Here is a 19027-nt window from a genome sequence, read left to right as displayed (position 1 = left end):
TTAAGTATTAAGCAAGATTGAAGTAATTAATTTAATCTTAGTCTTTAATCACACAATACATACAATTCATAAATTCAACACGAAAATTAAGTTTTATTGGAGTTGTAGGTACATATTATTATTATTTATATTCGTGAAATGCCTTGAAACAATTTCTACTAGTTGTAAAGCATAGAAAAACCTTGCAGTCTGTACATTGTACATTTTTTAAGGCCGAGCAGTTCTCATTCCTGCACCTACTTGGATGAGTTCTATCCCCAGCCATTTCAGGCATGTGCCAGCTTCATTGTTACGAGCTGCTTGATGTGGAATGCAAGTTGTAACTCTGCGTTTTGGAGGGGGTTCATCATTTTCATCTTCGGCTAGCGAAGGAGTGGGAGATGGCTTCTTCAGTAAGTCGTGGATGAGTGTATTTGCAATACTGAGTCTAAACGCAAAATAGTCCAGAATGTTCTTCTTCGGTTCCTCTAATTCTGTCATAGTATTTCTCCTGAAAATCAAATGAAAATGGATTGAACTTATCTGTATGTATTCCCATTGATTTGGAGCAGAAAAGTCAAAAGTTACATCCTGATCTTCATCAACATCATTCACCTCACATCCATTATCGCTTTGATAATCATCTTCATCTGACAGTGAACTCAAATCAGAATCATCGCGATTCATCAGCTCTAAAATTTCATCTGGTGTCAAATATTTCATTAAAAAAAATACTTATTAAATAAAAAATTATCAGGAAAAAATGGGTAAAATGGAATGCAAACACTTCAACTAAAGATTTGAATTCAAGAAATACTTCTATCAATCTTCAAATCCCCCCCCAAAATGTAACTAAAAATTAAAACAAAATTGACTTAAAAAGTGTGTTCATAAGTGATTGGGTCCCATTGTATCACAAGTGATACAAACAAATTTCACAAGTCATTATGCTTTAATATATCAGTAAAAATTTCTTTTTTTGCTGTTAACTAGTAAAACGTACATATACAAAGAGAAAGCATATTTTAAAAATAGTTTAATATTTGTATATAAATAAGAAAAAAATACTTACTTCGACGACGTGCAGACATTTTGTTTTGATTCAGAGATGCTACTAGAAATCGCTATCATGGACAAGTACTGCCATCTGTTGACTAAACGAGGAAAATATATGAAGTATTTCACTTTGTATCTTATGTGATACAACCGGTCCCAAATTTGTTTTTGCAGCTCAGCCTTCACAAAAAATTATGAAACTTTTGTATCACATGTGATACAAGGGAACCGAGGAGGTTAAAATTGTTGATAATTCTAAAAATATTGCATACAGATTTACTAAAGGCATAAAAACCTTAACCGGAAGATAAAAACAACGCAATTCAATCATTTTTAAAGCAAAAAATGTACAATTTACAAACATATACCAGTAAAGAAACTGAGATCACTGAGCCGGGTAACAGAGTGGATATATATATAAATATATTTATATACGCTTGGTGCCGCCGATTGCAACCAAAATACGAGGTGCACGTCTACATGTTATAGCAGTCCTATATACAAAATTTCAACGTTCTAAGGCTACTCGTTTTTGAGTTATGCGAGATACGTACGTACATACGTTCGTACAGACGCCATGAAAAATTCTCTTCAGAATTCATTTTAAAGCAGTTTTATAATTTTTTTGGAGGAAACGAGTCTTTTATTCTGTCCTTACGTACAGATATCACGCAAAAACATCGTTAAATTGCATTCGATAGCGGTCAAAATGAATATTTTCGTTGAAATATGCTGCCTGAAGCTTTTCGCGATTACAATACTTCCTTTTTACTTCGTACAAGGAAGTAAAGAAGACAGTTCTATATCTTCCGCTCTACTAGGATGATTGACGAAATTTAATTTGCGTTTTTCATGCCTGAAAAGTGCGACTTGGGATATATTAGATTTTTATATGACATGGTTCTAACTAAGCATTTTGCCACAGAAAACGAGACTTTTTTAGAGAAGACATATCGATTTTTTTCGATTATTCGATTCTATGACTCAGAAGTGTGTTATAAGTAGTGTACTTATAAATATTACCAAATGTAAACATAGCTTTAAGTTCATTCTGAAGTAACTCACTATGACGTTAATAATGATGCGTGGGATACTGACAGCAATATTGCCACGCAATTTCTGGTGTAAAATAGTGTATCGTCTGCGCCGTAGAGCGTGTGGCATACCTGGAGTTCGACTTTTTCTTTCCCTTCTTGGCCCTTGATTTTACAAGAATGAGAAATCACCAGATGTGCAATGCAAGCCACATCAATAAGTCGTTTGCGTCACGTGCGGCTTGCGAGCTACTGGTTGGGCATTCCTGACCTAATGTAACGTAACGCGAAAAACAGAAAACTATAATAGCTTCTAATATCAATACAGAGAAACTTAGAAATGTTCATAAAAATTTCATTTTCATGTCTTCTAGATACATACACCTTCGCTGCTCCAAAATTCATTTCTGTGAAGAGTAGCCAATCTATAATTTAAGAAATTAATTGAAGGAAGTTATAATCTTTTTATACTAATAATTCGACTATAACAGGAATTTCGTTTCAGTATTTTTACGTTTTGCTCTGATATTATTCTGCTGCAATTCTCTTTCCAGGAACTCACCTTTGAAGTTTTGTGGATGTTGCCGTATATCTAAATATTGCAACAAAGTTTGTCAGGTAACGTATGCTATCCAAAATTTTTCGAAATCAGTCACATTTCAGATTTAAATTCATCTGGCTGCACTTCCTCCACACAATATTTGTAAAACATAATGTTACTAATTTTGTACATATGTAAATAATTTTAGGGAAATTACGAGTGAAATTAAAGTGTTTTTCTTGTATAACGTAACATGAAAATCTACCGAAGCGAAGCTTTGCCGAAAAAGTAAGAATACAGGGACAAATCTATTTAATATTGAGTAAATGGCTATCTCGCCAATTTGGCGAGATATCGCCAAGCTGGCGATGGTTTTGGAGACTAATGTTTGTCGCTAAATTTGACGAGAAAGCACCAAAAGTCGCCAAACTTGACGATAATTTGGCGGCATTTTGATCCGGTCCCTGTGTATCTGTAATAACTGTATAACTATTGCAATTGAATTGCTGTACTTGATGCTAGATGTAAATGTAACCTTATCCGGCCCTCATATACCTTCCACAAATTTCGAGAAGGTACTAGAATTCTCTCAGCGGCCGGAAGAAAACTAAGGCCTAGGAGGAGAACTGGAGAGAACTGGGAGAGCTTCAGTTTCGGAATAGTTGTTGTTTAGGTCAGCGTTAGTTCATTGTACTGAGATATCTCCGTATGAATTTCGCTGTTTAGATGCGCTTTGCATTGCTTTCTATATAACTTTCTTGGTAATCTGAAGTGTAGCTACTGATTGTACTCATTAATACTGTAAAGAGTTGTATAGGTAATTTTGTGGAAATTTCCAAAACTATAAATTGTTTACTTTGGGAAGATAAATTTTGTCAAGCTACATTCTGTCATGCGTTCTGTGTGCATTAATCCATTACGAAACGGTACTCATGTAACAATATATGTATTTGCATGTATATGGGAAATTGGTATAAACTGACACATTGACAATTTAAAAATTTTAAACGTTTTAAAAGTATCAGTTAAAACTTTCAAGATGTAAATACCCGTAAATTTTAATTTAATTGTCTAAGTTTATCCGAATTAAATAAGTAAATTTTAATTGTCTAAATTTATCCGAATCGGACGGCGAGTTCGAGAGTGCTTTTCTGGAGTAACGAAAAAGCTGACGAAAAAAAGCGGTGCCAATCATTCGATGCCAGTGTGGGTCGAAAAGAACCGAAGAAATGCAGTTTGAAGGAACCTCCAGCGTTACTACGTAGGAGTGCCTTTGAACGTGTCCGCCTTTGGCATTCTGGGACCTCGAGCATGGACTGCTGATGGGAACAAATACATCTTCGTTGTCATTAACTACTTCATAAAGTGGCTTGAAACGTAGCTTGTTCCTGATCAAGAGGCTGCCACGGTAACAGAGATAATGATACAACATTGGATTACCAGATCCGGAGTGCCTCTTCAAGAACACATTCCGATCAAGGAAGAAATTTTACCTTGACTGTAATTAAAGAACTATGTAAGCTACTCGGCATCGACAAAACCAAACAACACCTTTATATCTCGAACCAGATGGCATGATAGGAAAGTTTCATCGCCCCATCCTTAATAACCTCTTGCTGGTGGTTTCCTAAAACCAACAGGATTAGGACCAAACGTTAGCACTGTTTTTACTTGCCTAGTACATAACAGCACTGCCTAGTGCAGTGCTGTTCACGAGACTACCGGCTATTCGTTTCAGATTCTCTTCCGTGGTGGCCTTCGTCTGCCTTGCTATACCTTGTTTGGTCACCCTCCGCTTGTTCCTTCATCGCCTGAGGAGTACATCGAAGATCTCCAGGCATGCTTTGAAGTGATGCACAGTTTTGCACGAGAGGAAATTAACTTGGCGGCGGAGGAGATGAAGACCCGATGCGTTAAGAAAGCTACAGAACATCGATTCAACGAAGGTGACAAGGTATGGTTATGGAATCCATTCCGAAGCAAAGTACTTTCTCCAAAACTATGGTCACCTTGAGACGGTCCCTAAACAGTCCTAAACAGGCTGAACGACGTCGTAGTTCGGATCCATAAACCATCGAATTTTAAGCCTAAATTCGTTTATTATGATAGGCTAGCCCCTTACTATGACCATAGTACGCAGTCCCTATAGTGTATATATTGTAAATAATGTACTAAGACCATGGTTTTATTTGTATATGAATTTGTAAATTTATGCGTTTATTTATTGGTTAAACATCTGATTCATTTATTGCAATTATTCTTTAAGTAATGCATTGATTTGCTTTAGTTGTAAGTATGTAAGTATGGCTTCTTGTCTAGGGATTGTACTGCTCGGAACATGCAGTCTTGAGAGGGGGGCGATGCTATGAATTTTGTATGTAAAATAGATGATATTTTAGTCCAATTATATGTTAATTTTTTTAAAAATTTTTCTGCATAATGTAACATGAAATTCTGCAGAAAAGTAAGAATACAAGAGCAAGTCAATTTAATATTGAATAAATGGCTATCTCGCTAATTTCGCGAGATATCGCCAAGTTGCAACGGTTTTGGCGATTAACGTTAGGTGAAATCTGGCGAGAAATCGCCAAAAGTCGCCTAACCTGGCGACATTTTATTCCAGTCCCTGTATCACCGTAATACGTATATAATATAAATTAAGAGATTTAAAAATAATAAACACAGTTCTTAAGTATACAGTAAGTTTGTGCTTACGTAAAGCGTAAAATAATAGTTTGCGCTTTTTAATGTGATTGATTTACAAACATATGTCAAAATGTGATGCCTAATCAGATATATTCAGTATTTTTCATGAAATTACATTAGCTGGACTCATTAAAATTATTATATATATTTTTCTTTTTTATGATAATTGTTTTAGGTGGCCGGTTGCGCAAGCGGTTGATTTTTGAAAAATACTATAGGGAATATAAAGTCATGTATGGCAATCTCTAACACTACCCCCCCACAGGTTTTTATATTCTACCTTTTATTACTTACTGTAGCGAGCCGCTCGTGGCAGCATCTATCCAAATGAGCGATACATTCGAAAGATTTCACAACCAAGCTTTTTGACGTATCACTGATACTTTTAAAACCACCCCACATGATGCACTATTAACACGAAATCCTCAATAAAGAAACAAATGGCCATATTTTAAAATCTATGTCTTTGGAAAACATTAAAGCTTCATATTCTGAGAGAGAATGGCTGCTTGTGTTTACGTACGGCTTTGTGTTGACTGGGAGTATTAATACAGGCTCTGGCATCTTTTGCGAGGCGTTTTCATTTTACAATCCTGTTGAAAGGAGCAGGACTGCTTTTGATGCTGAGATTATGGCCATACGCATAGCCATATCGCAACTCCAGTGTCAGCTTGAACATTTTACAGAGGTTGTCACACAATCTGATTCTAAAGCTGCTCTTCTAGCCATTTCTTCTTTTGAATCGCTCAAGATGTCAAAGCAGTTGTAAGGTATATTTTAATTTTATAACAGTTATTTTAATTTCGAAACCCTTTCCTATCAATTCTTGTTTCCACTTACAACTCCTTACCAGAATAAGGTTTTTGAATCGCGTTGAATGCAAATGAGTATAAAGTAGTATTTAAGGAAGGTTCAACTTACTTCGACAGAGAGAGAGCTAGGAATCCTGAGTAGCGAGTGTTTACCTTCGGGCTAAGTCTCTCCTGAAGCCGTATTATTACGTGCCTTTTGATATTCACCGTCTAGTCTAAATTAAGGGCCATCTACGTTAGATAATTGTGTTTAGCTTCGGCTAAGTCTCTTAGTTAGTTCTAATTTAGTTCTTATTTCTTATTCTGAATTTTAGCCCGAGTGGAGGCTTTGTTGTAAGCCCGAGAAAGGGGCCAACTGTTTATCTTATTTTGAGTGAAATAAAGGGTACTTAACTCTTCTTGAATCTACGTCTTTATTTATTTAAATTCAGCGATAAGTCGCTTAACAGTTCACTAGGTTCCTCGACATTTAAACTAAACTCAGTGGCGTAACAGCCCTAATGGGTCTGCAGTGTCCGAAATCTGCTTTCCTGACCGTGGGCCCCTGGATGCGTAAGCATATGCCCTGAACAAGTGGTTAGCTTGTCGTAGGACCCCCTGTGTTTAGTTCCCAAGCGAACTTGGTACTCATTTTATTGAACCAAGTGATGGAAATCAAGGGATGAAAGACAACTTTGCCCAGCCCGGGAATCGAACCCCGGACCTGTGGTGCTGCTGCGCGCTGCGCCACTGGGCCTCCGCCTCGACATTAACGTTAGCCCAAAAGAGAGAGGAACCCTACAAAGTTTCCATACTATTGCGGTTTTAAGTCCTTAACTTTAATTTCTAATTTTAAGACGTAGAAGAATGAGAAAATTTTAAATAAGTAAGAGACGAAATGACAGCGTCACGTGCAAAGCAAGTAAAATGAATGCTTCTATTCTAAAAAGAATTCGTCGAAACGATTTTCATTTTTATTTGTCTGTATTTATCTATTTTCAGATACATTGTGTAAAAATATTTGGTAATTATAAAATTATAAGTTCAAGAAATATCAAAACTGCTAAATTTTTGGCGACCCCCTGCTGTAGGTCCTGCGACCTCCCTGGGGGTCACGACGCACAGTTTATGAAACGCTGGCTTATAACAAACATGTGAAATTTCAGTACACGCCAATATATAAATTCACGTTTACCTTGGGAATTTTAAATAAAAAACTCTAATTTTTTGCATTTTTGCCTAGAAATTCATCTATTTTAAGGAGATGGTAAAAATTGTACAGGTTCTAATGCAAAAGGTTTCCGGAAAATTTATAAAATTACTAAAAAATACAAAACTTTAAACTAGATCAGAAAATAATCTGCGAATTTAATTTATATTCAACCTAAATTTCATATTCCGAAAAAAGGAATGAAGTAAGTTTAATAAAAATGAGATACTTATAAATATATACCAAATTCAATTAACACTGAGAAGCTAAAATTCTGAAAGCTAATTTTTTAAAAGCTACTGGGGCGACTGACCTTTATAAAACTTGGTAATTTGGCATAATTTGAGTCATAGAATCGAAATGTGGAAAAACACAGGTACGCTATTTCAGAAAAAGTCTGATTTTGTGTTACAATACCTACGTTAGAAGAATGTTACATATAAATCTAATATACATCCAAAATCACGCTTACGGTACATCAAAACGCAAGTGAAATTTCGTCAATCGTCTCTTAGGACAAGAGATATACTACAACCGTCCTCCTTCGTTTTTTTATTTGTGCAAGTTGTAACTTATTTGCATTGAAGTGGGAGCTGACGGAAGTAGAATTAAAAGTAAAGATAAAGTAATAGTACTAAATCATTTGACAATAAAGATAAAATAATTTGAAAGTAAGGATAAAATAATAAGATAATGGGCTAGTTAATATAAACCTTACAGAGTCGGTCTCTTCTTCTTTGGATGCATACAACGTAGACTCTACGTAGAAGACGAAGTAGCGAATACTCATTATGTCTTTGAAGAATAAATACTGCAGAAGAAGGTTTTAAAACCTTTTATTTTAACTAAAATGAACAGATGCACGCACTTGGTGCACAAAATTCCCCACCACTTGTGGCTAACTAAATTAACAGAAAATAAGAATGCAAAATGCGCATTAAATTAAGATAGCTAACGACTAGCTCCTTAGCTAACGAAGCGCTAAACGAAATTTAATCATTATTTTCCCTCTTGATATCATTATTTTCCCTCTTTCTAAATCATTATTTTCCCTCTTTCAAAATCATTATTTTCCCTCTTGATATCAGTTTCCGGCGGGAAACTGATATCAAGAGGGAAAGGAAACTAAAACTAATTGGTTAGAATAAAATAAAGTCCTTACAACCTTACAATTTCTTCAAGCGATGAAGTCTGTCAGAAGACTTACTTCCCTTGAAGAGGATGTTAATAAAAGAATTCAATACGAGTTCCCACTTTTAAAGCATCTTGTATGTATATTAGAATGCGTCTCCATTTCATAATTTGTAATTTTATCACCCGTGCTGGCAACAGCTAAGCGTAAACACTTTTAGAATGTATTGAATTCAATTTCTCCTTTACCACATATCTCTTAAGCTTAGTAATCACTTTTACTATCTGCGCATAAATTTTGCTGATTGTAAAATTTTCGGATTTCGTGAATATTTTTTTCAAAATATATTTTTCATTTTATTAGCCTGGGTTGCTGTTTTTGTGTTACAGCTGTACACTGCGAAAAAAAAGAAAAAAAGGGACAGTCCTATATCTCCCGTTCAACTGGGGAGATTAACGACATTCAAATTGCGTTTTCTATGCATCGAAAGCGCAGCTTAGCATATATATTAGATTTATATATAATATTGTTCTAACATAGGTATTTTGACATAAAATCGGACTTTTTCTGAAATAACACAACAACCTTTTTTCATATTTCGATTCTACGACTCAAATTATGCCTAGATATTAAATTTTGTAATTGTTGGTGAGAAATTTAAAAATTTATCTTGGCGAATTTTTCTTCAGTTTGCGCTAAGCTTCAAATGCTTCACTTGGCGAACTTCTTAATTTGTAGCGCCCTATTATACTTTGCCTTTTTTCTTTGTGCACGAGCGGGGAAAAAAGTCATCGTTTGTACTTTCAAATAATTTTAACAGAGTGCATACACCACATTTACGTTGCTATCGCTTATAATAAATACGCCAACATTCAAAACGCGCCAAAACTTAAATTCAGGCATATCTTAGGAAGTTTTGAATAAAAAGCTTTAATTTTTTGCAGGTATGCTTGGAAATACATCTACTTCAAGATCATGGCAACAATTTTATAGGTTATAATTCAACATTAAAAAAATATATATATAAAAATTATTTAAAAATACAAATTTTAAAAATAAATCACAAAAAATTGGCGAATTTGATTTGGAATTAACATAAATTTTGAAACATGAATCAAGTATATTTAATTAAAAAATATATCAATAAATGTATATTAAATTCAATTAACATTGAGAAGCTAAAATTTTGAGAGCTAATTTTTTAAAAACTTCTAGGATTATTTTAACAAAACTTGGTAGTTTGGCATAATTTGAGTCGTAGAATTGAAATATGAAAAAAAAAAAAAAAAAGATATGTCATTTCAGAAACATTTGTGTCAAAATACCTATGGTAGAAAAATACTATATATAAATCTAATACATATCCTAAGTCGTGCTTTCGAGACATGAAAAACGCAATTTGAATTTCGTCAATCGGCCCAGTAGAACAGAAGTATAGAACTGTCTTTTTTTTTTTTTTTTTTTTCCCGCAGTGTACATTAGGGGAAAATATTTTCCACTGTGAATGCATATATAGACATTATTTGGATCTTTGCTTTCGGCCTTTAAAGAAATTATATTTTAGTTCTGGTTTTACCAACAGATGGCGCCACTTGCTTATTCTTGTGCAGGCTTTCTTATCTTATCTAATCATTATTTCATATCTTGTTCATTTGCGGTTTTGCAGCTGAGGATGGTGGTTCGGTAAAACCATCGAAACTAGTCCTGTGAAAATTTTGAAAAATATAACGCTGATTTTTGTTGTTTGACTTCTGAATTAGTATTATTTGGATATTTTACCATTTTCTATTTATTTCTGGTAACCGTTTTTGTATGAAAATACTACTATTAATTCTAAATGCAAATTTTTCATTTTGGAATAAAAAAGTATTTGATTTCAGAGAGTCGGTACTGATACTGAAATCTGAATTATTAATTTTTAGAGAAAAGACTGGAGTAATCACAAACTCGAATGCAGATTTCTGAAGAACCTACCAGAGCATGAGTTAACTTACATTATTCAATTGGTGGGAAAAATAATTATAAAAGTAAAGGTAAGTTATATTCCTCCTTTTGATTTTTCCTTTAGTAAGTTTGAGCAGTACAGGAATTGAGTAAGTAAAACAATTGAACTAAAAATCAAATTTATCAATTCCAGAATTGTCTAATAAAAGGAAAAAATATAGTGCATAAGTATTTCATTCTCTTGATTATCAATATTAATCTGTGTGCAAATGTTAATAATATGCTTGCTTTGAATTAAAATTAGAGAAGTTGCTTTTTAGTGTAGCGTCGGCTTACAGAATTAAGAGGACTCAAAACCCATAAGATCTTCCAATAGTTTGACTGTTGCAAGAATTGGGATAACTTATTTATTCTAAAAGCAATTACTTTCAACGTTTTATAGCTGACTGCATAATATAGCTACTTTCTGAAATAGTAATCAGGAAGTTTGTGTTGCCTCAAATGTTTTTATAATTTAATCCGCTTTGTGACAAAAATTTTCGTCGTGTTTCCACCTTGCGCGCACAGTTTAAAACATTCTGTTGCATCATGTAATTCCATATTTAATATATAGCTTTTACAACATTTGTAAACTACTGTGAACCAAAACTTCTAAGAATTTCATGTTAAAATTTTTATTTAATTTGGAGATGAGCTTATAAAATGTATTTTATTAAAAAAATCTGTAATGGTTTTGTGCATAAAATATTTTTAATATTAAAATATTCATCAGATTTTTGGTTCATTTAGAAAATAGTGCCCATATAAAGAATTCCATCAAATTTCAAGTATATATCGTTAGCCATTTTTAAAATATCACGCGCACAAGGTGGAAACACGACGAAAAATTTTGTCACAAAGCGGATTAAATTATAAAATTATTTGTGGCAACATAAACATTCTGGTTGCTTGTTTCCAAAGTAGCTATACTATGTATTCAGCTGTAAAAAGATTGAAGTTGCTTTTAAAATAAATAAAATATCCCAATTCTTGCAACAGTCACATAATTCGAAGATTATAAGGGGTTTAAGGTGTATGAGCCCCATTAAGTTCTTCCCGAAAGTTGTTCGATAAGAGAAATGTTCATAAACTGAAACTATTAGCTAGAACTAGTTCATAAGGTAGGAATTAATATAAAATAGATTAATTCGTTCCTTGAACACAGATTATTGTGTATTTAAACTTGTTAACAGTGCATTGTGCGCAGATTCACAATATGAAACCAATGGAAACATTAAATGAAAAACATCCGACAGCAGTATTAGCTTCGTCGAGCTTGGAGTTTAGCTCAACAAGCTGTGGAAGAGAAACAATGTTCCAGACCACAATGGCAGCAGAGTGGAGGTTCCTTTTTTGGTTTTTTTGCAATTTTTTGGACCAGATTTCACGCAGCTACGTGCATGACGGCACTAGTTCTGGGCGTGGAAAAATGTTTGGCAGCAGAAACACTGCATGATTCCGATTCTCCTCTTTAGCCTTCAACTTTAATTCGGAGTTTCATGAGATAGTTCACGTTGTGACCCTAGATTTTAGAATCTTGGGAAGAATGACCAGAACTTAGGGCATCTTGGTGTCGATAAGGAAATCTCTGCTGATGCGAGCTGGTAGGCGCGAAATTTAATTTGTTTGCTGTCCAGCAAGCCGGTTACTTTAAGGCAGGCTTCGATGTTAAAAACTTTAACTTATAATTCTTTTCTTTCTTTCAGTTGAGCCTTACAATCTTTCATCCCAGATTTTTTTCCAGAATTTTCGTGAGGTTCTTTCATAAATACTGTATGTAGTTGATAACTATCGACAGAAGATTTTTACTGTTATTCGCGTAGGTGAATTCTCCATCACATGAGTCGCTTGAGTCTTCTTGATTCACTGGCAAATCAGCTGGGAGCGTGGCCTTGCCGGAGCCGGCCTCCTGGGCTGGTGTAGCAAGCACAGTGCTGTCATAATGGGATTAAATAAATGGAATTAAATATTTAATTAATAAATGAAATTATTAATTAATTAATTAATGAAATTAAACACTTCTTTGAGGATAGCAGTCAGTTTCTGTTGTTTAGATTTTTGTGGCTTTTTTTTCTTTGCCGTGTTTTGGTTCTGAGTGTGAGCCTCACTTTTATTAATCCTAATTTTATCGCTTTCATCTGGGAGGATGGCGAATGTGCTTCCACTAGGTAGAGTCCTTCTGTGTTTATTTCGAACGAACTCGATGTTTATGAAAGTGAATAGGTTCAGCAACATAAGTAGCTGAAGAACCAGCAAAAGCCTGGGAGGTGGAAATAACTCCGGGAACTGGTTTTTGTAAACACGCATTTCGTCCACTATCAGGAATAAAAATTTACCCACGAGAGGATAATCCATTGATCCTCTTCTTTCAGAGTATTATTTGGTTCGCTATTTCTTAGTTCAACACAATCCGAAAATATTTGTTTCACAAAAGTCATTTTCCAATTCAGTCAATATGCGTAAGAAAGAGTTCAAATCCTGCAAATGCACGAGAGAATGGATCGTATACTCGATACACATGGGGAAACCACGGAAACGCCCATGCAGTCAGCCCGTTCGCTGGTATTCGAACGCCGAACCGAACTACCGGTGTTCAGGGACTTTACAGCTCGGCCGCTGGTGGGCTTCAGCGTTTCGTTAGTAAAATGTAAATATAAATGCCACAAAGTTATTTCAAAACACCTTTGAAAATAGTGTTGCAGGCTTGGCCAAGTTATCAATCATTTCAATAAAGTTACATTGAAACATAAATATCTTGCTGATGATTTATGTTAGGATTCATTCATTCCTAATTTTTTTTCTTTACTATTTATTTATTTATTTATTATTTTAATTTCCAATGGCTAAACAAAAAGTTACAAGGCTAGGCAATGGCTAGACAAAAAATTATAGAATGTTGTGGTTGATTTCAAAATTTGGAATTCATTACAAAATATGCCTTCTTTTATTTAGGGTGAAGACTGGACTCTGATAACGGATCAGATTGGAAACGACACTGTGAGTTTTGCTGACGTCACGAGCCGTAAGTAGTTATTTTGGTGCATCCTTCTCAAACGGCCGCAGTCCTCGGTGTGACTAAATGGACGAAGCTATAGCTCGAATTATAATGTAAAAAATTTTAAAGTTTGCAAATACTTATGCGATGTTAGTTTTAATTAAAACCTCTCTCATTTTATTTTCGAGACTTTTGTTTTCCTTCTCATTTTATTTTTTCACACCCATCACTCTCATTTTATTTTCGAGACACTTCGCGAGACTTTTGTTGTCCAATCACATGTTACTGCTAGAACTAGTATAAATTTCTGTTTGTTATAAGAAGTGTGGTAGAATTGGATTTATTATTTTTCTTTAATATTCCGTGCGAAATTCTTAAAGTAGCGATACTCGAAATCATTTAATCACATGACTCATTTTTGGACTATCAGATAGTTTCTTTCCTTGCTGATTACAATAATAATGTAAATAATTTTATAAGTGAATCAGCTATTAAAATTTTAAACGCAAAAGCAATATTTTTTCTACCAACATACTGAATACGTATTTGATGAAAAGATTTTGAGTTTAACCAGTCAATTTGTGAAGGATATTTCTTCCATCCCAAGACCCCATCAAAAAATAACACACAGTAAGCAAAAGTTCCTCTGGAGAAAAGAATGCGAGGATGCATTTAACAAAGTGAAGGAAACTTTAATGTCTACGATATTTCTGACGTATCCTCAGGTCTACAAACAAATTATTCTTGATACGGATGCGAGGAATGAGACAGTCGGTGCTGTTTTCTCCAAAGCAATAAACGGTCAAGAACATGTCATAGTAAATTGGACCAAGTATTTATTTAAACTGGAGAAGAATTATTGTGTCATTACCAAAGTGGTGCTCGCCATAGTTAAAGCGATAGAACATTTCAGTCGTTATCTCTATAGCTGAAATTCCAGCTCCGCATAGATCATGCATCGTTAACCTGGTCCTTTAATTTTAAGATTCCTGAAGACCTTTCCTGGATACAGAGACTTTAGGAACATGATATCACTGTCACAGGAAAAATTCCTCACACGGAAATGCCGACACCCTGTCTAAAAGAAAGATGCTGTATTGTTCCAGGGTCGGAGCAAAATACGAGTTGGTTAAAGCGATTGCATGTCAAGGTGCAACTTCCATGTCGTCTGATCCAATATCATGGAGTGACGCAGAAGTCGGAGAAGACCAGTTGGAAGAGGCCGATATTAAACCCTTAACTGACTTACTCGATTCTTCAAACAGGAAACTTAGCTAGCGGGATATTTCGATCTATATTCCGACGAAAAAACTATATTAGGCTTTCAGGGACTCACTTCATATTCGAAACGGCTTCTTGTATGAGAAGTTCGAATCATACGATGGAAAGGTATTCCGATGGCAGCTGATACTTGCAAGATACTAAACGTTCTTAAAGTACTACATAGCAGTTCGGCTGGATGCCACTTTCTAGTAAAGAAGACATTGCATTGAGTTCTAGATCACTTCTGCTGGAGTAATTCAAGAGCTGACGCGTAAACGTGGTGCCAGTTTTGTGATGTATATGCGTGCTCGAAATGACCGAAGAGACACAGCCGAAGGAAGCCGCCACGTTGCAGTTTAGGACCGCCTTTTGAACGTATCGTCTTTTACAACCTGGGACCTCTGGTACGAAGTGCTAATGGCAACAAAAGCATCCTTTTTGTCATTAGTTACTTCACAAAGTGGCCTGAAGCATATAATATCTCTGATTAAGAGGCTGTGACGGTAGCAGAGGCAATGGTACAGCATTTGTTTTCTTGGCTTGGAGTGACTCTTCAATTCCAATAAAATAAGGGATTTTATCTCGTCTGTAATCAAAAAACTCTGTAGAGTATTCAGTGTAGACAAAACCCAGACGGCACCTTTACATCCCTAGTCAGACAGCATGGTAGAGAGGTTTAATCGAACCACCTTTAATAATCTCTCACTGGTGGTTTCCCGAAACCAGGACTGGGACCAGAATTTGTCTTTTTTCTTACTGACCTATCGCAGTGCTGTCCACGAGACTACCGACTATTCCTCATCTCAGATCTTATTTAGTCAAGACCTTGGCCTGTTTGTAACCTCTTGTTTGGTCTCTCTCCAGATGCGCTTTAATCGCCTATAGACTGCATCCAGGATCTCCAGGCATGGTTTGGAGTGATGCACGGTTTTGCAGGAAAGCGAGTAAGTTTGTCTACGGAGACGATGAAGAACTGATAGGACACAAAAGTTCAGTACGTCGATTTAAATGTAAGAAGCTATGGTAATGGAATCCGATTCGACGGAAGGAATTTTCTCCTAAACAACAATCATCTTACACACTTCTAAACAGGTTGAACGACGTCGTAGTTCGGATCTTTAAGTTATCAAATTTTAAGCGTAAAATCGTTCATTACGACAGTCTAGCCCCTTGGCCATAGTACGTAGTCCGTATAGTATATATAGTATAAATATTATACGAAAACAGTGGTCCTATTTGTATACAAATTGGTAAATTGATGCATTTAATTGTTGATTTAGTATTTGATTTTTGTAAGTTAATTATTGAAGTTATCGTGCTAGTATTACATTGGTTCGCTTTAGTTGGAAGCATAGTTTCCTGATAATAGATTGTGCTACCCAGGACGTACGATCCTTAAGGAAGCAGTGTTACGAATTTCGTACAGATATGGATATGAATAATTTTAATGAAATTATATGTGAAGTTGTAGTACTTGTGCATAGTGTAACATTGAAAGTTTGAAGAGAAGGAGCTCTGCGGGACAGTTAAGATTATAGGGCCATGTCTATTTAACACTGAGGTAAATGACTATGGTAAATGGCGACTAATTTGTGGTGTCAAATTTAGCGAGAAATCGTCAAAAGTCGCTATACTTAGCGGCATCTTGGTCTGGTAATCGGTACTGTAATTATAGTTCCTAAATGTAACTGTAACCGTATCCGGCCCTTATATGTGACTTTAATCTATCTGCCTCCAGTAGTTTCGAGAAATGGAAGGTACAAGAGATTTATCCGTTGCCAGGAGGAATTATATAAGCCCGGACAGAACGCCAGTTTTTTTTTTAATTCAGAGCTGATTTCGGAGTATTTAGAAATTTCTGTGATCGTTTCAGACGCACTTTACATTGCGTTGTGTTTAACGTTCTGAGTATTTTGAAGCGTAACTGATTGTGCTTTGTGATACTGAGAAGACCTGTACGAATACGTTTGAGGGAATTCCAGGACTGTAAAGTGTTTCTTTTGGGAAAATAAATTTTATCAAGCTGTCATCGGTTCTGCGCGCATTCAAGCCATTACCAACCCGTACGCCTGCAGCGATATAAAGATATGAATATAAATATTTTAAAACACACAATTTTACTTAAATGTACTACAAAGTAAATAATAAAATTTTAGTTATAACAATATTTTGGTCATATTTATTTAAAATTAAATTCATCGGGATAATGGGAATGACAGATTTTAAATCAAAACTCTCAAACAAAAAGTACAATAAACTGAATATTATTCTTGTAGAATCCTATTTGCACTTTCAGTATTATTTTCCCTAAAATTTCTGTTTGTGTTCAAGTATATTGTTTTTATATTACTCCAAGCTTTTATTTTTAGCCCTAAATATGTAATAATATTGAGATACGTATAAAATTATTACTGCTATTATTTTTTGTTTTATTGTTTTTCAGTACATTGAATTAAAAAGAAAAAAAAATTGAAAATTTTTTATATATACATTTTACTTATGTTTTTTAGTCCAAAGAAAGAGGTAAAATAAGAGCCTCTAACTGCAAGAAAATTATTCCTTCTACTAAGCCTGGCAACGAAAATCTTATCTTAATTTCTTTCAACATCTTTTTTGTCTGTCCAATGGTGTTTTAAATTTCTCTTTGGAGTGAAATATCCGTCAGTGTTTGCTGTTCCTGATAAATCAGATTTGCAACCACAGTTTCATACCAGACCCCTGATAAGCTTTGAAAAAAATCTGTAAAAGTGATGTGATCAGCGAATAAGCCCTGATTTCAAAATTAAATATCTCTGCAACAAAAATCGATAGAATTATGCGGTAAACTGTACATTCATTAGCAAAACTGTAAAAATGGTGTACAAAAGTTTAGAATATTTAGTTACAAAAATTGTTAACAGATGGTGCTCTGCACTGAAAACTCTTTCTCCGAAAGGAGTCAAAAAAAATTAATTAAAAAAATAAAGTGAAGCAGCCTTTGCAATCAAAATACAATTTTTTCAAAATGTTCACTGTTCGAAACAATGAGGTGGCGTAAACAAACAATGAAATTTGACATCACCTCTTGCAATGTCTGGACGGAAATGTAATTCAAGCTCATCTAGAGTAGCAGGATTGTTTCGATAGACAGCGTCTTTCAATGCGCCCCACAGAAAGAAGTCACAAGGACTCAGATCGGGAGAATATGGAAGCCAAGCTATTCCTGTGTCAGTAAATTGAGGATAATCTAACGCAATTTCTCTATTCTCGAAGTATTCGTGAAGAAAGTGAAAAACTTTATTTGTTCGATGTGGTCGAGCCCCATCTTGCAGGAACCAGTCTATCCTCCAACGCTAGTTGAGTGCTGACAAATTGTTCCAAAATTGTAACGTAACGTTCAGAAGTTATCGTTTCTCGTACGAAAAAGGGTCCGATAATGCCTCTGGCGCATACCGCAGCCCATGCCATAACTTTAGGCGAATGCAGTGCTTTTTCTTCACACAAATGAGGATTTTCGATACCCGAAAATCTCCAGTTTTGTTTATTAACGATTCCCTTCAAATGAAAATGTGTCTCATCTGGGAACCAGATGCAGCTCACATCAAATGTGCCGTTGTCGATCATTGTTAGAATCTGATTCAAAAGATTTAATTCATTGTTAGAATCAATCAAAGTCAACCCACAGCTTTCATGGGTTATAGCCTGATGACTTTGGATTTTGTATGGAAACAGCCGTAGGCTATTTTTAAATATTTTTTGTGTGCTCGCGTACTTCAAACCTGTCTCTGATGCAATCCGTCGGATGCTTTTCCTTGGATTTTGCTGAACAATTCCAGAAACTTTGGCTGCATTTTCCGGAGTGACTATAATTTGCTTAGGCCCAACATTTCCCTTTCGATCATCAGCCACGCTGCCAGTCCATCCGAATTTCGCGAAGAGCATGCGAGTGGTTTTCGCATCGGGTCCAAGTGGAACATTGAATCGGTTTTGAAAACTGCGACGTGTTGCCGTAGGACTGTGTTCTAATCGGTGAAATTCCAGAACCAAAATACATGTTGTTCAATGGAATACATTATTTCACTTTCTACGCTAGCCTCTTTTCACTAGCCAACAGTTGTACTGATCACTTTCGATTTCGAAGCATATTTTAAAGGCTATTGATAGGTCATTGCGATTAGAGCGCCATCTGTTAACGATTTTCGTAACTAAATTTTATAAACTTTTGTACGCCATTTTTACAGTTTTGCTAATAAACGTACAGTTTACCGCATAATTCTATCGATCTCTGTTGTAGAGATATTTAATTTTGAAATCAGGGCTTATTCGTTGATCACCCTGTACAAAGCTAAAGATTCTGA

The 19027-nt window shown here is 35.1% G+C and overlaps 1 protein-coding gene across 2 annotated transcripts in view; it reads left to right on the top strand.

Annotated features, from left to right (window-relative positions):
• LOC118194815 (histone-lysine N-methyltransferase SMYD3-like) overlaps positions 1-19027 on the top strand; it is a 65854-nt gene that overhangs the window by 11642 nt on the left and 35185 nt on the right. Inside the window, exons 2-4 of one of the 2 annotated variants that reach the window (XM_035366023.2) lie at positions 2624-2687; positions 10372-10482; positions 13385-13454. In XM_035366023.2, coding sequence (XP_035221914.1) covers positions 2624-2687; positions 10372-10482; positions 13385-13454 — 245 coding nt within the window. The remainder of the gene's footprint in view (positions 1-2623; positions 2688-10371; positions 10483-13384; positions 13455-19027) is intronic. The other variant, XM_035366027.2, reaches the window with a different exon arrangement.

This window comes from Stegodyphus dumicola, chromosome 2 (assembly GCF_044657685.1).
Source record: "Stegodyphus dumicola isolate Sdum_Otavi_A_Nest chromosome 2, ASM4465768v1".
NCBI classification, from domain to species: domain Eukaryota; kingdom Metazoa; phylum Arthropoda; class Arachnida; order Araneae; family Eresidae; genus Stegodyphus; species Stegodyphus dumicola.
Note: the sequence above shows the minus strand (reverse complement) of the source record. Positions and strands in the feature narration are given on the sequence as shown.